This window comes from Halichoerus grypus, chromosome 2 (assembly GCF_964656455.1).
Source record: "Halichoerus grypus chromosome 2, mHalGry1.hap1.1, whole genome shotgun sequence".
Lineage (NCBI taxonomy): Eukaryota > Metazoa > Chordata > Mammalia > Carnivora > Phocidae > Halichoerus > Halichoerus grypus.
Genome location: NC_135713.1, coordinates 7,177,613 through 7,198,594, shown reverse-complemented (window position 1 = coordinate 7,198,594; position 20,982 = coordinate 7,177,613). Strand labels below are relative to the sequence as shown.

The window sequence follows — 20,982 nt, the reverse complement described above, 5'->3', positions numbered from 1 at the left end:
AGTTCTCTGTCCTCTGTTCAATGGAGAATGTACTGAGAATTTCGGTGTGTCTGGAAATTTCAGTATTTTCCACAAACTGTCTAGAAGTGGCTACAGTTGATGGAGTGCTTGCAATGGATCAGACCCCATTCTGCACGTTTTCCTTGGATGTAACCCTCCCAACAGCTGCAGGGCGTAGGTAGGACTCTTAGCCCCATTTTACAGATCAGAAGACTGAGGCGCAGGCCGCTTAAGCTTCCTTCCCGAGGTTGTGTGTTGTGTAAGTGGCACAGCTTTGGCTTTTGCACGGATATTCTTTACCACGGGGTGATCCCACCTCCCGGAGTCAAGGCACGGTGACCACCTTCAGCATCCTGCAGGCAGGAAGCCAGTTACGAGACCGGTGCGAGGGTGGGGAGCCATGGTGCTCATAAAGGCAATGTGTGTGTTACGGCCCGTTAATGCCCCTGCTGCCACTCGTAGGCCTCTCATCTGAAAGATTGATCTCTGCGGGTGTCTCGATTTCTAGCTTCTCTTGGAGGAGTCATGCTGGCCTCTCTTTCACATCAGGTGAAGGCTTGGCCCATCTTCCGAGGCTCGCCAGCTCCAGTGGTGCTTTCCGTGGCAGCTCAGCGACGCTCTTCCATGCATGCGCCGGGTTCACGTTCCTTCCCCTGCAGGAAGATGTTTCTGTTGGAAACCTTGCCTCTGCGTGGTGCCCGACCAAATAAAAATAGACTCTGCTGTCACATTCCCTCGTCAGAGGCATCCTTAATCTGGGTCCGCAGAGAGGGCTGTGGGCCGCCTGTAATAAAAGAGAGGGGAAGTTTTCCCCAAATGGCTTTGTGGCATGAGCCAAGCAATGCTTCTGGGAGCTTCTCTGGCATTATTTCAGAGATAAAATTGGAGGTTCGGAAAGAGTGTGGTGAAGAGGCTGCTGAAAGGCTCAGGAGGTGGCAGCGTTCGCTGAGTGTGGGACAGCAGGGCCCCCCCCCCCCCCCCCCCCCGTGCTGGGGGACAAACCGGGAGACAGCAGAGTGCCCGGGGGCGAGTCGCTCGGAGAGTGAGCCTGTCCCTTTCCTTCCTCCCAGCAGTGCGCACACACGTGCTGCTGGGTGCTGGCTTCCCTCTTGGCCCTGCCTTCCCATCCCTGCCCACGCAGTAAGGCTGTTTCTCGGTCTCCCCAAGGGCATGCCCTTGGCCTGACTTGGCTGTCACTTGTCACTCCCACCAGGACAGCGTGGCCACTTCTGACATCTGCCCACCTCCCCGGATAGTGAAAATAATGTACTTCAGCTTCTGGCTGGTGTCGAGACACTTGCCTTACTCTCTTAGTGCCGTGGAGATCATCGTGGGGCGCCCGTTACACGAAAACAGCGGCTTCCTGGAGACCCTCCCCCCACTCACGTGTTCATAGCATCTGCTTTCCATTCTACGCCCGTTCTCCTGCACTTACTGTTCACACCTGGGCTCACTTTCTCCTCCATGGGGCCCGGAATGTGGCTCCGGCTGCACTAGCTCCTGGTCGGCACGCGTCGAAGGGGGCGGTCACGATCTGGGTCCGAGGCCAGAGCGTCGCCCCCGAGGGAGGCCAGTGTGTTTCTGAAAGCTACAGCGATAAAGTGCAAAGCCTGATGGTGACTGATGTTAGTGTTTCCCCCCTGCGATGCTGATCTCGACTGCATATTTCATTGTTCTTCGCCTTCATTGTTGAAAACAGATAGTTCCCTTTTCTATGCTTTCTTGCTTCACACTTGGGCAGCCAGGGGGGGGGACCCTTTCAAACCCTTGATGGCAGACTGATGAGTTTATGCTTCTAAACATGCACACGCTGAATCTATCCAACAAGAGAGAACACTCTAATACTCAGACTATGGTTGAATTCAAAAGCTGGACGTGTTGTATTGTAAATCGTGGTGAATGTAGGTGATCTTTAAGAATGAAGACTCGTGAAGAACGGTTTTGTATTCTCTTACTTAACTTAAACTCAGTTTCAGAATCCATTGCCCACGTCCTTTGGTCCTTTCCACGTAGAACAAGAGAGTCAATTAGTAATTGAGATTTACCTTAGTCACACACCAAACACACACACACACACACACCTTATTCCTTAACTTTCTTGCCATCCCAAATGTGCACCTGTTGACATATTGAATGCCTCTCTGAACTCCGAGGTGCAAGGAAAAACATGCTAAACACATTCTTAGCAGGAGAAGGCTTAGGAAGCCAAAAATCATTACTTTGTTTTCCCTTGTTCTCATAATTTTTATGACCTGTAATATTTTACATCTATTAAAAATAAAACTCTCTTTTTGTATTTTGTAGAAACCACCTCTTCAGGTTACAGCTTGAGGATTTGTCTCTGATCCAGGTAGGTGCAATTTATCTTTCTCGAGCTTTCATTTTCCATCCCAATTAGCTTACCGTTGGAGGGCATGAAGATGGATGTCTGTTAAGGTACCAATCACAGCAGAGTGGGCGGTGCATTTCCCCAGCGGGCCAGGCTGCAGGACTCCTGGCTGCCCTGTGTGACATGACTCATCACCTGCTTTCCTTCCCCACTGGCCCTTTTCTCCTTCTGGGCAGCCTTCCTTTCATGGGCATCATCCCGATTTATTCTTTGTCAAATGGTAGATAATTCAAAGGACACCTCCTCAATGTCTGGGAGCACCCTTCCCCCCAGTTAGAAGAGTCGCTGATTATTTAGTTTGCTGCCTTCAGCCATCAGATTTTTGTAAAAGGCGGTTTCCTTAGAAAGACATCTTTGTTTCCTCTTTATTGCTTATAATGATATCAATATGAATATAGGGGTTAAAAACCACATAGAGCAAAGAATAAGTGATAAAATACCAAATAAAAATGCAATTTATCTCCTTCCGGTTTTACTGTTTGAAGAAACAGCCTGAGATCCTTCTGCCTGAATAGAATATGTATTTTAGTGGAAGTGTCTGGTAACCAGGGTCTCCTTCGACAAGGGGAGAGTTAGGAGGACATGAATATCTCCCTGGCTGAGCATCTGGAACTCCTCCACGGAATGTGCCAGAACTCCTGGGCGCTGTGCAGCTTCGGAGAAGTTCTTCAACCAATTTTATTATCACCCTCCTGTACTAAAGCTCTAAGAAGTAGTGGAGAGAAGTTGATCCTAGTTTCTTCTCTGTGTAATGCTGGTATTTGTGAACATCCAGGAAACTTCAGAGTGAGGATTTAATATTAGACCTATCTTTTATTCACCAGGGCCTCAAAATAAGCCAGAGCTAATTTTGGTAAAAAGCAAGGGCTCTGAAGATCTATAGACCCGGGTTTAGGATATAGCTTCATGCGTCCCAGCAACTGTGTGTTTCCTCATCTGTGCAATGGCCACAAGGCACTAATTATCCTCACAGTGTCACTGCTAAAATTAAATAAAGGAAGGTGTGCAAAAGGGAGAAGGCATAGTAATTTCTCAGCAAATGTTAATTGCTTTTGTTTTTAAAAGTGATAATGACAAATAATGACTTATTATCTTAATCATTTCAACACACCAGCCGAGAATTAATTGTCTTGCCGCTGCAATTTAGTATATAAGTCTTTAAATGAGTTGATTTGTTGGTTAAAATCATGAATGTATTAATAAGTAATCAAAATGATCAGCAGTTTAACCAAAATACTGCTTTAAAACTCTGATTTTTCAATGGTCTTTTATAAAAGGTATAGATCTTTCAATAGATGGGAACTATATATTATGCTCATTTTGATTCTCATGGTATACTAGATTATCTGCCACAGTGTGTGTGGGGAAAAAGTGGAGCATGTAGATGTGGGTACAAACATTTGTTTACGTGTGCATACTCATTTCCTTGTCTCCTAGTTGTCTTGGCTGAGAGGGTCTGGAAGCATTGGCATACTAGTAGCAATGAGCTCATTTAATGTACAGTTCACAGTTCTTGTTTTTTTTTCCTTAAGATTTTATTTATGTGAGAGAGAGAGAGAGCCCATAAATGGCGGGGAGGGGCAAAGGGAGAGGGAGAAGAAGGCTCCTGCTGAGCAAGGAGCCCAATGTGAGACTCTGTCCCAGGACCCTGGGATCATGACCCAAGCTGAAGGTAGATGCTTAACTGACTGAGCCACCCAGGTGCCCCTACAGTTCTTAGTTTCTAAATTTAATTCTCCACTAATAGGAACCAAAGTTTCTTGGAGAAGTAGCTGGTTCCAGGCCCTGGGCAGTGAAAGTCCCAGAGAAGCCTGGAATATCTTGTTGTTTCAGGAATTAAGGACCTATTCAAAGCATGATGAGGGCAGGTCAGAAGGTCCTAGGAGCCAGCTGGAAGTGGGCTCACTGAAGAAATCTGGGATAATTTGATTGTTAAATCATGATGTATAATCAGTCTCAGTTTATAACATGTTGAATAAACTAAGAATCAATGAGGATATACTAACATCAAAATAACTGAATAAGTACACAGATGAGGCAGAAGGGACCGTTCTTCCTTCTGTAAATGCCAGCTGACAAATATTGAAGGAATGATTTAATTACAAAATTGTTACTTGGCAACCATGATACTAAAAATTGATTCAGGCACAAATGATCAATGGCTGTGAAAATGTATGGGTGAGACTTTGATGATGACCAAGATATTTATGTAGTCTCAAAGTATTTACCTATAACATATTTATTCATTATAAAAGGAAAACTATCTTTTGATGGTGAAGAAACCCAGCCAGTCTCACCATAACCAAGTAATCAAAGGTCCCTTCACCCGTAATGGGACAAAGAGCCAGCAAACGTGTCCCGATAGAATGTAGAGAAGGACACAGCAGGATTTCCTTGATGTTTGAACTACAGATTATAACCAGTTTCATCAGGAGGAACATCACACAGACCAAAACTGAGGGGCATTCTATAAAATATTGGCCTCTACTCTTCAAAAATCGCCAGGCCATGAAAGGCATGGAAAGAAAGAAGGGCTAGTCCCTCATCAAGGAGACAAAATGGCATGGCAATCAAATGAAACACTTGGTCCAACTCATATCTTGGAACAGAAAAAAAAAATTTTTTTCTTGCTATCAAGGACACTGTTGGGACAACTGGCAAAATTTTAATGTCTGGGGAAGCCTGGGTGGCTCAGTCGGTTGAGCATCTGCCTTCAGCTCAGGTCATGATCCCAGAGTCCTGGGATCGAGTCCTGCATCAGGCTCCTTGCTCAGCGGGGAGCCTGCTTCTCCCTCTCTCTCTGCCGCTCCCCCAGCTTGTGCTCTCTCTCTCTCTCTGGCAAATGAATAAATAAAATCTTAAAAGAAATTTTTAAATGTCTGTAGATGAGATAGTAGAAATGTATTTATTTTCTGATTTTGATAACTGTGATGTGATTATGTAGGGAAGTGATCTTGGTCTTTGGACAAACCTACTGAGATAAGTAGGGGTAAAGGGTATGGTTTTTCCAACATATTCTGAAATCATTTAAAAAATTATAACACGTGCACCCAGAGAGAAAGAAGCAAATGTGATAAAAATAATTAATGGGGAAATCGAAGAATTTAGGTGAAGGGCTTATTAGAGTCCACTGTGTTTTTCTTGCAAATTTTCTTTAAGTTATTGCAAAATAAAGAGATGCAAAGAATCGGACCATGCCTTCGCCACGGACGTGTGCCTGCCATTGCTGTGGGGGGCGGGAAACCAAGTTGCTCTTCCCATCATTGCTTCCTGTTGCCGTGATGTCCTTTTGGTGGAAATCAAGGGTAGGTCATTGATGGAGCTGAACTGTGGAAAACCCATCAGCATCACCACCTGGTGAGAGAGAGCACAGAGGAGGAAGACCATGACTTCCTGAACAGGGGCTTTGACAACACAGCCCTTGTGACAGTCGTCAGATGTCACCTTGCCTTTGGTGCAAAACAGTACAGCTCTCCTCTTGGACATTTTGTGGTTGTGTGTGCTGCTCGGAAGCCTACTGTTTACTCAGTGTGGAGAGAGATAAAGCTTGCGGTTCTTCCTGACAGACTGTTCCTTCTTACATGTCTTTGGTTAAGCGGTCTTATTGATTTCTATGAATAATTTATTTTAATTTAGATGATGATTTCCAAGGGTGACTAAAAAGAGAGGCGTACGGATAAGCAGAGGGTTGTGCTCGTGTCATAAATGGTGCTGTCCAGTAGAAACATAATGCAGGCCTCATGGCTAGTTGTTTGAAACTGGTGGTCACATTCAACTAAGTACAGAGAAATGGGGATTATTTTTAATAATATATTGGTCTTAACTCATCGTATCAAAAATGTTATTTCAATATGAACTCATTGCAAGAAATTAACGAGATGTCACGTTTCTTCTTCTTCTTCTTCTTCTTCTTTTTTTTTTTTTTGCATTAAATCTGTAAAAATCTCATGTGGATTTTACACACAGAGCACACTGTGATTCGGACTAGCCCCCGTGCAGGAGCTCAGCACGGCAGGTGCTACCTAGTTGACTGTGCCATTATGGAAAGGGTGTGCAGAAGCCTTTATGACTTGAATGCATTCAGTTATGTCGTAGAAATGTTATTTTCTACAAGGATCAACTGGATTAATTTTAATATCTCAGGCTAATAATTACCTCCTTCCTTCTCTCATTAAAGATAAAAAAAATGATTGTTTAAACACGAGAAAGTAAGGACGCTGAGATGAGGGAAAAACAAATTGCAACGAAGTGGAGAGAATCAGAATTGAGAATCTGCACAGCCCTTGTTTCTCACCCGACAAGGCTTCATTTGATCTTGCCCCCCTCTGGGTGACAGCGGGGTCCACTTCCTGGTGGCCATGAGCTTTTTTCATGTCTCTCCCCATCCCCTTGAGGCGCCTCCTCCTGGTAGGTCATGTCAAGCTGCTTATAGCTTCCTAACCTGGAGGCTCTTCCCCAGCAGCAAGCATTTGCTCTTGCTGTCCTCTCTGGTAAACACTTTTACCCCATCCTCTTCTTAATCTCAGAAAAGGCTACCGATCCTGAGTCCCCCAAAGCCCCAAAGGCGCCAGATCCCGAGTTACCCCCTCTTTGTAACTTATCCCAAGTCAGTTTGAGTTGGTGACCCTCTGATGCATTTCACAGCCTCACAGCCTCTATTTCCGACGAGCCCTTACTGTCTCACATGGAAATTCACTCTGTGTCGTGAGGAGCGTTCTCTTTCTGTCTCCTTGGTGTCGGTTGAAGTGGATCACTAGATTAGGTTACCTGGCAAGTGGTAGACTCAAGACAAATATCTGTTGATTTCGAGTAATATGTTCGCTCTTTAATTTTCTAAACTTCTCATTAGTGGGGTGTAGGTAAGCTTCATATTTTGTCCCTAAATTTGAGGAAAGGAACACAACCGAGAGACTAGAGCAATGAGCAACGCTTGCTGGAAGAGGCATCCAGCAACACGTGTATACACCCTCTCTCCCCAAAGGATGATTCTAGGACGAAAGGGCTAACTGCTGGCTCTGATTCCTTCCTTTCTGACACACCAGTCACCTCTCTGCTCAGTCCTGCTCTACACTGTTCCTCTGCCCCGAATTCGTCTCCTGCCTTGACAGTGTTTTAGGATCAGTAACGAGAAAGAAGATGCTGATTAATGTTCCTTCTTTTCCTCCTACTGAGTGGTAGTTACGGAATTCTAGAGACTGTCCCCTGTCAGTGTCCCCCAAATTCAATGTCCTGCATTACATAGAGTAGCCAGCAGAGCTCTTGGCCAGAGCAGGAGCACAATGAACGCCTCTCAGTGGACCCTCTCCCTCTCCCCTTCCTCAGGTCCCCACACTGGCGATCCCAGTTTATGCTGTTTGGTGAGAGGAGAAGCGGAGGGGCCAGGTGTTAGTCCTCCCGGAGCAGTGAAGGGAGGACGGGATGCAAGGTGTCGGCATTACACATGGGAGTCAGAGCACATTGTCCATCCAGACATGGTCATGACTTGGGGCTCAGCTTGTGGAACTGTGCCAAAATCCCTTGGTGAGAAAAATGGACTTTGGTGATGGCCTCAGAATTCGAAAACTCAGATTGCCTGACAAGCCCAGTGCTGAAAGCATTCTGGAACTGGAGTCAACAGCACCCCGAATCAGAGTTCTTGTTCCCTTTGCCTCTCTAGCAAGGGTGAGACATCACTGGAGGGGTTTCTAGAGCAGAAAAGATTTGAGCCGGGATTGGGTTGGGGCAGAATTCCTCTGTTACCCTGAGTGAACATGATCTGTTTGAGGAAAGTCTCTTGGCATCACCACAAAAATATGCACATATAAATATACCATGAGGTAAAATGCCTATATGCAGAATATTTGTTACAATTTTCAAACAGGCATACCTTTTGTATTAAAGCGAAAGATCAAGAGTTGCTTTGATTTAAGGAAATAAAACCTGTTTTTCATCAGTGTCTGGAGAATCAGATTATCAATGTGATATCCTTTCTAAGGCATCTTTCCACTCAGAGGCTGTGATAAGTTTCCTCGTGGCCCCCAAGTGCTGAAATTTATCCATGGCATCTTGAAAACCAATCAGGCATAGTGATAGAAGATGTGGCATTTACCATTATGCATCTCTCCTACTTCTTGTCATGATAACAGATTCAACTCTTCAACATCACTTTTCTTCTTGCCTTGATCACAGCAGTTATTTTTCAAGAACAAAGAAGCTTTTTGAAAAATATAAAAATGCAGCTGGCTTCAAGACTAATTGACAACATTTTCCCATCTAGGATCGTGCCTCGGATGGCCCAAGGTAGACACTCCTTGAAGAGCGTCCTAAGAACACAAAGGGGCTGCAGCTCATTTAGCCTCCCTATCTTGCTAATATTCTTCTGGGAAATGGCTCAAAATCCATTTTTATATTGTTTTCTTACTGAGGGAAAGGGATTCACAGCCTATTTCTCACTTACAACTGCTGGAATAAGCAGAAAAATTGAAATCTGTGTTCCAATTTGCCACCTGCCTCTCCACGATTTGTGAGTTAAAAACTGTTAAGTCTCTGACAACCTGGTCAATATTGGTAGAGATTTCTCTTGGAAGTTAAGGTACATGTTGACTTTGTTTCCTGAATCTTTAGGTTTGGGGAATTGACTTTCAACTTGAGACAGTTTCTAAACCAGTGTTTCTCAACTGGGGGCTGCTTAACCTGCTGGGAACCTCTGGTTTTCGCCACTGGTGGGGGCCGCTACGGGCATGCGGTGGGTGGAAACCAGGGATGCTGCTCTGTATCCTACAATGCACAGGGCAGCATCTCCCCACTCCACAAAGACTATCCTGGCTCAGGGTGGTAGTAGCGCCAATGTTGAAACCCCACATTAGATCATCGCTGCCTCTCTCCTACATGCTTTGATGAAGCCGCTTTCCTAGTCTGTGAAGTTAAGATTACTTCATTGAATCTGTGAGATCTTTGATGTGCTTAAGGAACTTTTCTTTTTCGATTTCTTCATATACTTAACCAAACACATGTATGAAACCTTAGTGGCCATTTCTAAAGAAGCTGCTGGAATTCTTGAGTTTAGATGGCTTCCTTTTGTCAGTATGCGATTAAATTTAAAAATAAATTCAGTCAATTTATAATGTCAGTACCTCTCTGATAGGTCATAACAATATGATGTAACTACCCTCTGTTGGAATTCTTTTGTATAATTTAAGGAATGATGTATTACTTAATATTTTAGAATAACTATTCAAATGAGATATTCATATGGACTAATTGTTTAAATCAAGTTTTATATTTATATCGAATAAGGAGAGACCAGTCTCTACTGTAGTCCTCAGAAATCGTAATTCTAAACTTTATTTTTGCCTTTCTTTATCAAACATGTTCCTAAAATCATGGTATTGTGGAAGTGGAAGGAATCATAGAGATCATTGTTACTAAAACCTTTCAGGAGTCTGCAAACCAGGGCTTGTGGCTCATAGTTAAAGTTTCCTTGGAACACGGCCACGCCCATTCATTTGCATATTGCCTGCCTGGGATTATAGTTCCTGATGTTTCTTGGAGCGCAGACACACCCATGTGTTTTATATATTGTCTACCTCTGCTGCAGAGCAGGGTTGACCAGTTGTCACAGAGACTGCTCTGCCTACAAAGTCTAAACTATTTGCTAAGTGACCCTTTAAGGAAAGATTTGTTATGGTATCTGGTACATAGCAAGTTCTCAGTGTTTCCTGAACGGATGAGTGAACACAATACGAGGCAGTGTATTTTGTTTTGTTTTGTTTTTAGTTTTTCAGATGGTATTTGGTTGCTGTGTTTATTCTGAGTCCATGCCCAATGCCTTCGTGGTCCCAGGTGACCTTCGTCCCCACATTCTGGACTCTTGGGGAGCATTCCCTGTTCAAGTGCTGTTTATCTACCCATGTATTCAAACATCTTTACTTTCCTTTTCTCATAACTTCCTGGAGGATTTGTGGTTGTTTATGTGAATTTTGTAATGACAAGTAGGATTTTACTAGTTTCAGAGTCTCGGTGAAGGTGAGCTAACTGCTGTCTACAGACCGTCCTGTACTCTCAGTGGCTGAACACACACGCAAAGCCTATTACTCACTCGCATGACAGTGCAGCACAGAGGCTGTGGGGGCCCCGATCCTTGCTGCCATCCAAGAGCCCAGGATGTTCTGCATTATGTGCCCCCATCTTCAACCCACATCTGCAGGAGCAGCATGGAAGGAAGAATGGAAAACCACACAGAGGAGATCATATGGGCCATGCCCGGAAGTGGCACATCTCCCTTCTGCCCTAATTCCAGCGGCCATCACTCAGTCACATGGCCTCTGTCAACTGCAAGGGGGGATGGGAAGTATAGTTTGCAAAACCAGGAAGAGGCACAAAACTGGGACATTAGGATAGTGGCAGGCACTAGCATTTTCTCCCAGACAGTGCTAGGAAAACCAAGACTAGCCCCTAGGGATGCCCTTACTGCTCCCTGTTCTCCATCGCCCCCGCTCCATCACTGCCATTCTAATTTTCTACTACACACAAACAGACTTATTCACACTTTCAGCATTTCTGTAAACAACAAAGTGGAGATACTTTGAATAAACCACTTTGGACCTCAGCTTTCTCCATGGTGTATTTTGGAGACAAGAGCCAAGATGAAGAGTGGAGTAACCCTGCCATTCCTTTCAGCATTAATATCTCCGTGTCCGCCATCCTTCTACTTTCTCTTTATTCTGTCATTGCTCAAATGGCTCCTGGATTCCTCTTCTTTAAGGAAAACTTTTCCCACAGTCGGAAACGTGGCATTATGCTTATTTGAGGCAACTGCAGTGACCCAGTTGCCGTGCAATCGTGATGTCAATAGTAGTAGCAAGAGCAGGTGGCCCTCGCTCTACCCTTACTCCGTACTCAGCTCTTCACATGCATCGTCTGTCTCGACTTTCACCCTCTCAACATCATTAAGGTTGAAGTTATATTATTTTTAATATTTTTTAGTGGAGGAGTTGAAGTCAGGAGAGTTTATGTGATTTAACCAGCACTGCCTAGCAGGCATGTGACTGAGCTAAGATATGGATCTGGGCATGTTGGGCTCCGGGGAACAGGCTCTTCATCACTAACCAGTATGCTACTTTCTTGTACTCATTGGTACGGGCTGCCTTACCGTCTGTGGTTGACAGCTGGCTTACAGGGAATGTAGTGGGTAATTTATAATGACGAGTTATACCTGGGTTTTAGGTTGGGTTTCCTAGAAGTCAGAGACAGGATTCCGTATGCTTGTGCTCTGTTGAGGGCATGTTCTTAGCAGGTGGGGAGTGAGGAATATAGCAGAGAATGGAAGTAGGCAAGGATTTGCTCTGAGCTGGAGTCTAGCCTCAGCTTGATCCCAAGGGAATTCTGGAGCCTGGATGGAATCTCAGTTGGTCCCCTTTGAGGCCAGGGGGTATGATGATTTATGCTCAACTCCCACTTGTCTTTCAATCATTAGCTACTGATTTTAGTGTTTGGGGGAGGTGTGGTGACATAGTCTCCTAACGAGGTAGCTCTCATCAGCCAAGAGCAATTTTCAGAGAAGGGGGCAGCTGTGAACCAGTATGGGTCAGCGCTCCCAGTAGCCAGTGGAAGGGCCACTGCTCTGTAAGGAGTGCCGGGTAAGGCACCAAGAACACCCACTATAGTGTGTACTACTCAGGAGGTTTGCATATTTTACTTAGGCTTGTCCTGATATTCTAGACCTTGCCTGCGTAGGTATCAGCCCCTGTCACCAAAGAAGTGAAATATTTGTGTGTCTTCGAAAAAAGAAAGTAATACATACTTGATTACTGAATGCATTCTGTTGTGTTGTGCATGCCTTCGTCTTTAATGATTTTCCCTATCCATTTCTGAATTTATGCCCCAGAAACTGATTTGAAGATGCATGAATATTTTTCTTAGTTGTGTGTCTCCTTTAGTTTCCTGAAATAAAGTCAGGAAGTTTCTGTGAGCCAGCAGCAGATACTGTCTGACAGTCGCCGGCTGGTAGATAAACGGAAGGGTCCATTGCATTTATCTAAAATGCATTTCTACTGCTATTGCAGAAGTGGCCCCAGCCCCTGACAGAACCGCTGAATGATGGGCCTGCTTAGATTCTCTGCCCTGCTTTCGGTTTCCTTATTTGTGTGCCTCTCCCCAAATGCTGACACAAATAGATAAGCCAACATACCAGAAGCACCCTTTGTTTCCGAGATAAGTAAAGGATTTCTTGTTCGGGTAAGAAATTAGGTATTCGGTGACCTCGGGGCCAAGTGAAAATGAATAGCAAAGGAGAAATATAAATGAAAAACATGTGAGTCACATGGGCCTACCATTCTCTATAGTGACTGGACTGAATCTCCTGATTTGGTGATTCTTTAGCATAGGGGCTGTTTGTCATCCTGAATTTATTCAGTGACTCTGATAGAGTTGGATAGAATAAGTGTGAGTAGAGCTGTGATGGGCACTGCCTTTGTTTAATGTATGTGTATCAGACTCTCCTTTTCCTATTCTCTAATAGCTAACCCTTTAGAGTTGAGATGTTACTTTGTCATTAGGTCACAGTCCTTACTCTGTGTGCATCAGTTCTTACGGGCTTAGGGGCCGGCCTCTTTCAAATGACAGGATACGATCTCTGCTATGACTTTATATGGGTTGATTGTACAGTTTAATTCTTGAAGTTCAACCCTGTTTTCAATTTTGGGGGATACTCAATTTTTGTTTACATGTTTTCTGGAAGGCACAGAGGCAAGTTGCCCACTCAGATATTCACTATTAGAAGGAGTCTACTTAGGGTGCCTGGGTGGCTCAGTCGTTAAGCGTCTGCCTTCGGCTCAGGTCATGATCCCAGGGTCCTGGGATTGAGCCCCACATCAGGCTCCCTGCTTGGCGGGGAGCCTGCTTCTCCCTCTCCCACTCCCCCTGCTTGTGTTCTCTCCCTCGCTGCCTCTCTCTGTGTCAAATAAATAAAATCTTAAAAAAAAGAGTCTACTTAATAACAAAATAGGTATGGGTATGTATGAATTGAAGTCCAAAGACCTTGTAAATTTCTTTGCTGAAAATTTTTAATCATCATTTGGGTAAAAGAGCATTGAAATCAAAAGTAGTCTTCAAAGTATAGACATCAGTTTCTGGTTCAGGAAGGTGGAGACACCCTGCATACTGCTCTTCTACCCATAAAAATGTAGCATTTAAATGACAATAAAGATATGTAAAAGGAAAATCTCTATGAACACTAGGAATGGAATCTTATATGTATCCCAAATAATTTGAAGACATTTTTTGAAGGCACCCTTTATTTGGAAATTTAGAAATATCCAGGAACAGAGAATACCAAAACCCAGAACATGGTAGTAAAAGCCAGATGCCAACTACAACTAATTACTTCAGATGATACAGTAATAGTCCAAGGAACACAACATGACATTTAAAAAGTTCCAAATATTATATTTAATGAGATTCAAGAAAATATTATAGTTATTCAGTAAATATGGAAGACTGAATACTAATGATTACCTCAGCTCTTTCCTGACACACAATTTTGAAGACAGAGACAATATTAAAATGTTACAAGTTCACAAGAACAAGTCATATGTGAAAGAAGATGAATCTATTTTGGGTTCAGGTAGAGGTTAAGCCCCCAGTGGATTGCTGCTCAGAAAGAGAGAAACCAACAGACATTTGGCTCTCACACAGTGGTGTAGCCAAAAATTAAAGACTCAGTGGGCTTCAAACACATGGCCAGTCTTCCCCCTGAAGGCGATTGCCAAAATGTGATGGTCCTATGGCTAAAGATCTAAGCTAAAGCAGAGTGGAAGGAATTTCCCACCACGTTAAAGGACCAAAGAGCTAAATAGCCAGCAGGTTCCTGACTGAAAACTCTGGAAGACCATACGCTAGAAACAAAGATGAATCAGAAGTTCATTGAATCTCCCCCGACCACACTTCGGCCCTGACTCAGCTCCGTCCCTGCCTGTACCTCCTCCTGCCCCTCATCTGCTTAACAGAAAAGCAAAGCAACTCTCTCTGAAGGAAGATTCTTTGGTGGAAGTAGCATAATTCGGAGTCTCTGCAGTTGCCTTGCAGTAAAATATTCCAGATGTGTGAAGAGGCAAGACTTGTGACAGATAAATTAGGTAAAAATAAGCAATAGAATTAAACCCACAGATGATCCAGTTAGCACAATAAACTGGGAGATAAGTTGCTGGAAAATATCTAGCCTGAGGTACAGAGAGTAATTAGGGGAGAAATGTTAAAGGTAAGAGACAAATATCATACATTCAAAATTCTATCTCACATATAATTCGAGCCTCAAAAGGAGAAGAGAGAAAGCAAAGCAGTAGCTATATTCTCAGCAATATTGCTGAGACTTTTCAGAAATGATTAAAGACCTCATTTACCAGGGTTAGACGTTCAGCAGGGACCAAGAATGATAAATAATATAAGACCACATCTAGACACATTATGGTCAAACTGCTAAAAACCAATGGCAAAGAGAAACATCTTAAAAAGAACCAGAGTGGGGAGAAAAAAGACACACATCCCTCAGTGGAGTAGAAATACGATCGACAGCTGATTTTTCAGTGGAAACCAAAGAAAGCAGGAGGCAATGGAAGGAGCAGTTAGATTTCCAGACCTTCCCTCCCTTAATACAGCAGCACAGGAGTCCTGTGTTGCCCTGATAGAAGATGGAGGCTTGGGTTTAGAACATAACAAACCTGGAGGTACCCAGAAATAGCTTAGATCTCTCGTTTAAAAAATGGAAATTAAGTGTAAATCTGTATACAATCTGTGTGAAAGTGGAAATTAAGTGTAAGTCCATGTGATCCCAGCTCCTCTCCCCTGTGTGTGGTGTTCATGCTGACATATACTTTACGTTCATGCTGACGTTTAGAATACACATTTGTCAGTATTTAATAGGCTACAAGTTGAACCGTAAGGATATTGACATTAGTAGTTATTCTAACCCAAGAAAGTCACATCCAGCATAATGGGCACTGGTAACTCCTCTTCTACAAGGCAATTCATGTACCCAGCTCTGTTTTTTTTTTTTTTTTTACAGTTCCCATTATGAAAAATAGGTGATAAAACCAACTGAAGGAGAAACTTGGAGGAAATAGAAACAAGAAGTTGCCATTAATGTTTTCTGAAATCAGAGAAGATACTGCATCCATGAAACAGGGAAAATAAAATGTGTAGTCTATTAAAGTCCTTCACAGATTATGTTTAAAATATGAGTGATAAAATGATGTCAGCGGTCAATTAGAAAATAAATTTGATGAAATCTCCAACAAAGTTGGCTAGAGTGAGAGATGGAAAGCGAAGGAACATATGTGAACAGTATATGATTACTACACCGGGCCTGCAATAGAGGCTCCTACAAGAGAGAGAGGGAGACAAATAGGATGAGGGCAAAGAGAGGTAGTTGTGGGATTATTGTGCTTCTGGCTGTAGGAGCAGGTTGGAGTAGGTAGAACGGTGTCAGAAGGTATCCTTCCAGGAAGATAACCATATTGGAATCCTGGAGGTGTTTGAATATATTTGGAGAAGGGGCACCTGGATGGCTCAGTTGGTAGAGCGTCTAACTCTTCATCTCAGGTCCTGATCTCAGGGTTATGAGTTCAAGCTCTGTATTGGGCATGGAGCCTATTTTTTTTTTTTTTTTAATAAAAAAAGAATGTATTTGGAGAAAACGCAAACTTATAGCTGGGCATTGGGGGATAAATTAGTAATAAGTACATAGAAAAAGAAACCAGAGTCCTACTATGACTGAATGTTTGTGTCCCCCCGCCAACCTCCAAATTCATATATTAGAACTTAGCCGCCAATGGGATGGGGTTTGAACATGAGGTGTTTGGGTAGTGAGTCAGTCATGAGGAGAGAGCCCTCATGAATGAGATTAGTACCCTTATAAAAGAGATCCCAGAGACCTCTCTTCCACCGTGTTAGGTTACAGAGAAAAGCACTATCTATGAGCAGGAAGTAGACCCCCACCAGACACCCAATCTGCCAGCACCTTGATTTTGGACTTTCCAGCCTCCAGAACAGTGAGAAATAAGTTTCTGTGTTTTATAAACTACCCAGTTTATGGTGTTTTGTTATAGTAGCCTGAACAAACTAAGACAAGACCATTATTAACTCCAAGAAAAACAAAACTGTTTTGAGAAACATTTCTTACTTTATGGCACCTCTGTGAATAGTATTGACAAGTCATAAATATGTAAATGTTGAATATCCAAGCAGAATTACGATAAAACAACACTGAGAAAATAGGAACAAGAAGAGGTATATATATTGATGGGGGTATTGATAGGATAGGTTGAAAAAGGAGCCAGTTAGTGATATTTTCAGCTGAAAAAAAAATATTAAGAAACCACAGTAAAATTATATTATTTAGAGATGTGGAGATAAATGTCAAAATAGACCATAAAAGGGTTGAACGTTCTTACTTTGAGCAGTGTGTGGGACCCAACATAGAGGGCTTACTTGAGTCTTTTATTTTAGCTCTTGTAGATTTCTTTATAAATTAAGTGTATGTTTAACTTAAGGTAAAAAATAGTATCGGGGTGCCTGGGTGGCTCAGTCGTTAAGTGTCTGCCTTTGGCTCGGGTCATGATCCCAGGGTCCTGGGATTGAGCCCCGCATTGGGCTCCCTGCTCGGTGGAGGGGCCTGCTTCTCCCTCTCCCACTCCCCCTGCTTGTGTTCCTGGTCTCGCTATCTCTCTCTCTCTGTCAAATAAATAAATACAATCTTTAAAAAAAAAAATCAACATGATAATTTATTCTTAAGGCATGAGAAGGCTGCCACGGAAAAGAAAACAACAGAGGTCAAGAAAGAATTCACAGAAATAAAAGTATGAGGTCTCACATATACGACTCATCAGAAATTATGCAAAATGAAATTAGAGGGTTCCATAAAAATGCCTTTAAGAAGAAAGTAGATAGTTTTAATTCAGATCACAAGTGGTTAATTATATGAAGATTATTTTGATCAAAAGGAAAAGTAGAAATGCAATTAGAAATTCTTTGGGGAAACCAAGATAAATAATAAGTATACAAGTAAATGGTACTCCAAATATAACACAAACTTGGGATGATTTTGAATATAAAAAGCAAAAGCAACAAATGTGGGTGAAACACAAGGGCCGCAGTTTTTATTTGTGTGTAATTTTTTAGGAGTTATTTATCGTTCACAATACAATCAATTTTCAGTGATGCTTATTTTATTTTTCCCTAACAAGTTATTTGTCTCATGAATGGGATATTCTGCTGGATAAATATTCATCTTCTCCTTTCTGGCTTTCTTTGAGTATCATGGTAAAAACAAGCTTAGATTTCAAAATTTGTTCCTTTTCAAAATATTTTATTACAAGACTTTGTTATTGTCTTTGTAAATCTTTGTTATAAACTTTGTTAAACTTTGTAATTGTCAAGGATTTTTTTTTTATAAGTTTTTATCTAAACTCCCGTTAGTTAACATACAGTGTAATATTGGTTTCAGGCGCACAATGTAGTGAGTCAGCACTTCGAAGCAACACCCAGTGCTCATCACAACAAGTGCCCTCCTTCATCCCCATCACCTATTTCCCCCCCGCCCACCTACCCTGTGAGACCTGAAATCATAAAAATACTAGAAGAGAACACAGACCATAACCTTTTTGACATAGGCCATAGCAACTTCTTTCTAGATAGATCTCCTGAGGCAAAGGAAACAAAAGCAAAAATAAACTATTGGGACCTCATCAGGATAAAAAGCTTCTGCCCAGCAAAGGAAACAGTCAACAAAATTAAGAGGCAGCATATGGAATGGGAGACAATATTTGCAAATGATGTATCTGATAAGGGGTTAGTATCCACGATCTATAAAGAACTTATCAAACTCAACAATCAGAAAATGAATGGTCCAATTAAAAAATGGGCAGAAGACATAGACATTTTTTCAAAGAAAACATACAGATGGCCAACAGAGACAAATGAAAAGGATTGTTTTTTATTTGGTTCTTCTGATTCTTCTTAAATAGCGGATCTAAGTTTTACTACATGGACACATGAATGTGCTCTTTATTTTTAAAAATTTTTAATTTAAATTCAACTTAATTAACATATAGCATATTATTAGTTTCAGAGGTAGAATTTAGTGATTCATCAGTTGCATGTAACACCCAGTGCTCATCATATCACGTGCCCTTCTTAATGCCCATCACCCAGGTATCCCATCACCCCACCCACCTGCCCTTTAGCAACCCTGTTTGTTTCCTACAATTAAGAGTCTCTTACTGTTTCCCTCCTTCTGTTTTCCTCTAATTTTGTTTTTCCTTCCCTTCCCTTATGTTCATGTTTTGTTTCTTAAATTCCACATGAGTGAAATCCTACGGTATTTGTCCTTCTCTGACTGACTTATTTTGCTTAGCATAATATCCTCTAGTACCATCCACATCATTACAAATGGCGAGATTTCATTCTTTTAGATGGCCGTGTAGTATTCCATTGTGTATATAGACCACATCTCTTTAAAGAAATATGGTGGAAAATTAAACAGCTGCATTGCTGACCTCATCCTCTACATGTTTACAACTTTTTTTTTTTTTTTAATGGTACCTTTTAGGAATGTTTTGGGGTTTGTAAGTTTGGTAAAGAAATAGGAAGTTTGGGCATTCTTTCAGTTTGATCTCAGCTTCTTTTTCTTCTTCATATATAAATTAAATTTATTTTTTGAGATAAGTTAATTAGCAGTGGTGATCTTCATGTGGTAGGTGGTTTGGATTTTCCTTTTTATACTTTATTGTAATTTTCCAGATTGTTTGCTGTATATATGCTTTCTTTTTTTTTTTTTTTTTTAGCGTGGGCAAAAGCTAATCAGTTTAAATAGACTCACGAAGAAAGCAAAAAAAAAACAAACCCAAAAAGCAAAAAAAACCATAATTTAAGCCTGGTTTCAAAACTTCTTTCCATATTATAATTAGCGTTTGTTAAGGGTTCCCGTTCTGTTCTCTTGGCTTGAGCCTCCTGTGAGTCAGGGAAGACATGCTGAAGGAATGGGTGTTCCATCTCCTTTTCTACCATCCACACAGTTCCCTGCTCTCCTAGCAGGTACACATCAGATTTCTACACTTGACAGTAGCTGGTTCTGTCTTAGTTTTTAAAGCATTGTGTTCGTCTAAATTGGCTCACGTTCGTATCATGGAACCTTCGATGCTTCTTTGGTACCTGGGATCATACCTTGGTGATCATTGCCCATCTACTCTGAGAAACAGCCATGAATGAGCCAGGTTCATGAGCATGAAAGGAAGCATGCTCTTTTCAGCACTATCTGCCCCATAGCGTCACTGTGAAGATAAAGCAGGGATGAGATTCAGTTTGGCTTCTGTGGCAGTTCAAACGTGTGATGACATCACTGTACCCAGAGGATCCGCAGCAGGGTTCATAGAGCAAGCCCATGCTCTAGCCTGTGCGGGGCATCTGTCACTGCTCGCCTCTCTCTTTTCTTTCTGGGATTATCAGGGCCCCCCTGTCTGTGATTCTGGCAGTATTGCTGGTGACATGGTGTGGTAGGTTAAAAATTGGCTCCCCAGAAGATGTCCATGTTCTAATCCCTGAATCCTGTGAATGTTACCTTACGTGGCAAAACTGTGGCTAAGAATCTCGGGATGGGGCAGCTGTCTTGGATTACATGAGCACGTCCTAAGTGTACTCGCAAGTGTTACTTTAGGAGGGGAGTGGAGTGGTATTTGACAACTGCATGCAGAGGAGAAATCCCCGTGAACATGGAGCGGAGAGAGACTGGAAGAGGCTGGCCTTGAAGACGGGAGTGATGTGGCCACAAGCCAAGGCGTGCAACAGCCACCAAAGGCTGGAAAGGATAAGGTTCTCCCCTGGGGCCTCTGCAGGGAGCGTGGCTCGGCTGACCCCTTGATTTTGGTCCAGTGATACGGATTTCTGACTTCTGACCTCTAGAACTGTGAGAGACGAAAAGTCTGTTGATTTAAGCTGCCAAGTTTATGGCCATTCATTAGAGCAGCCACGGGGGACTAATGCACATGGCTTCTAATTCCTGTATCTCACGGGTGGGCTGCTGACCCGGGAAGCCTCGTAATCGTATCCCAGGTCCTTACCCAGGGTTCTGAAAATGACCCAAGTGCAGCTAATTAGTGGCCTTTCGGGACTTCGGAATATGCCCTGAGAGAAATGGGGATAATCTCTCTTCTTTGCAATCATGAGCTGGAAGGATGGTGTGAGCTGTAGGCTGCTTGTGGCCATCTTGTCACTGTGCGGTATCCGCCCAAGATTAAGACCCAGCAGAGCCCATCATAACCAGGAACTGACACCATTGAATTCTTTTGGCATGCTCTGAATCTTTGGGCTAGTCTGAATCTGGTTTTCATATCTTATACTTCCCAGTTACAAAATATTTGACAGCTTTAGCTCTAAACTGATTGGAGTTGAGTTTTTATCACTTGTTACAAAGACAGTCCTAAGAGCTTGGTTAAAATGATTTTACTTCTGTCTGCTGCTTACATTAAACCTTCTTCAGACAGATTTGAATGCCCATGTACACTTACTTTGAGACTCCTGATGCTTATGAGTTTGCTGCCTAAAATTAGTCCACCCTTTGGGAG

At 42.6% G+C, this 20,982-nt stretch overlaps 1 protein-coding gene across 8 annotated transcripts in view; it reads left to right on the top strand.

The window, feature by feature from the left end:
- Positions 1–20,982, top strand: part of SEMA5A (semaphorin 5A) — a 479,512-nt gene that overhangs the window by 225,735 nt on the left and 232,795 nt on the right. For all 8 annotated transcript variants that reach the window (XR_013445480.1, XR_013445478.1, XR_013445479.1 and 5 more), the window contains one exon: positions 2,305–2,350. Coding sequence is in view for 4 of the 8 variants with exons in the window: in XM_036104506.2 (XP_035960399.2) it covers positions 2,305–2,350 (46 nt within the window). In the remaining 4 variants the exon portion in view is untranslated. The remainder of the gene's footprint in view (positions 1–2,304; positions 2,351–20,982) is intronic.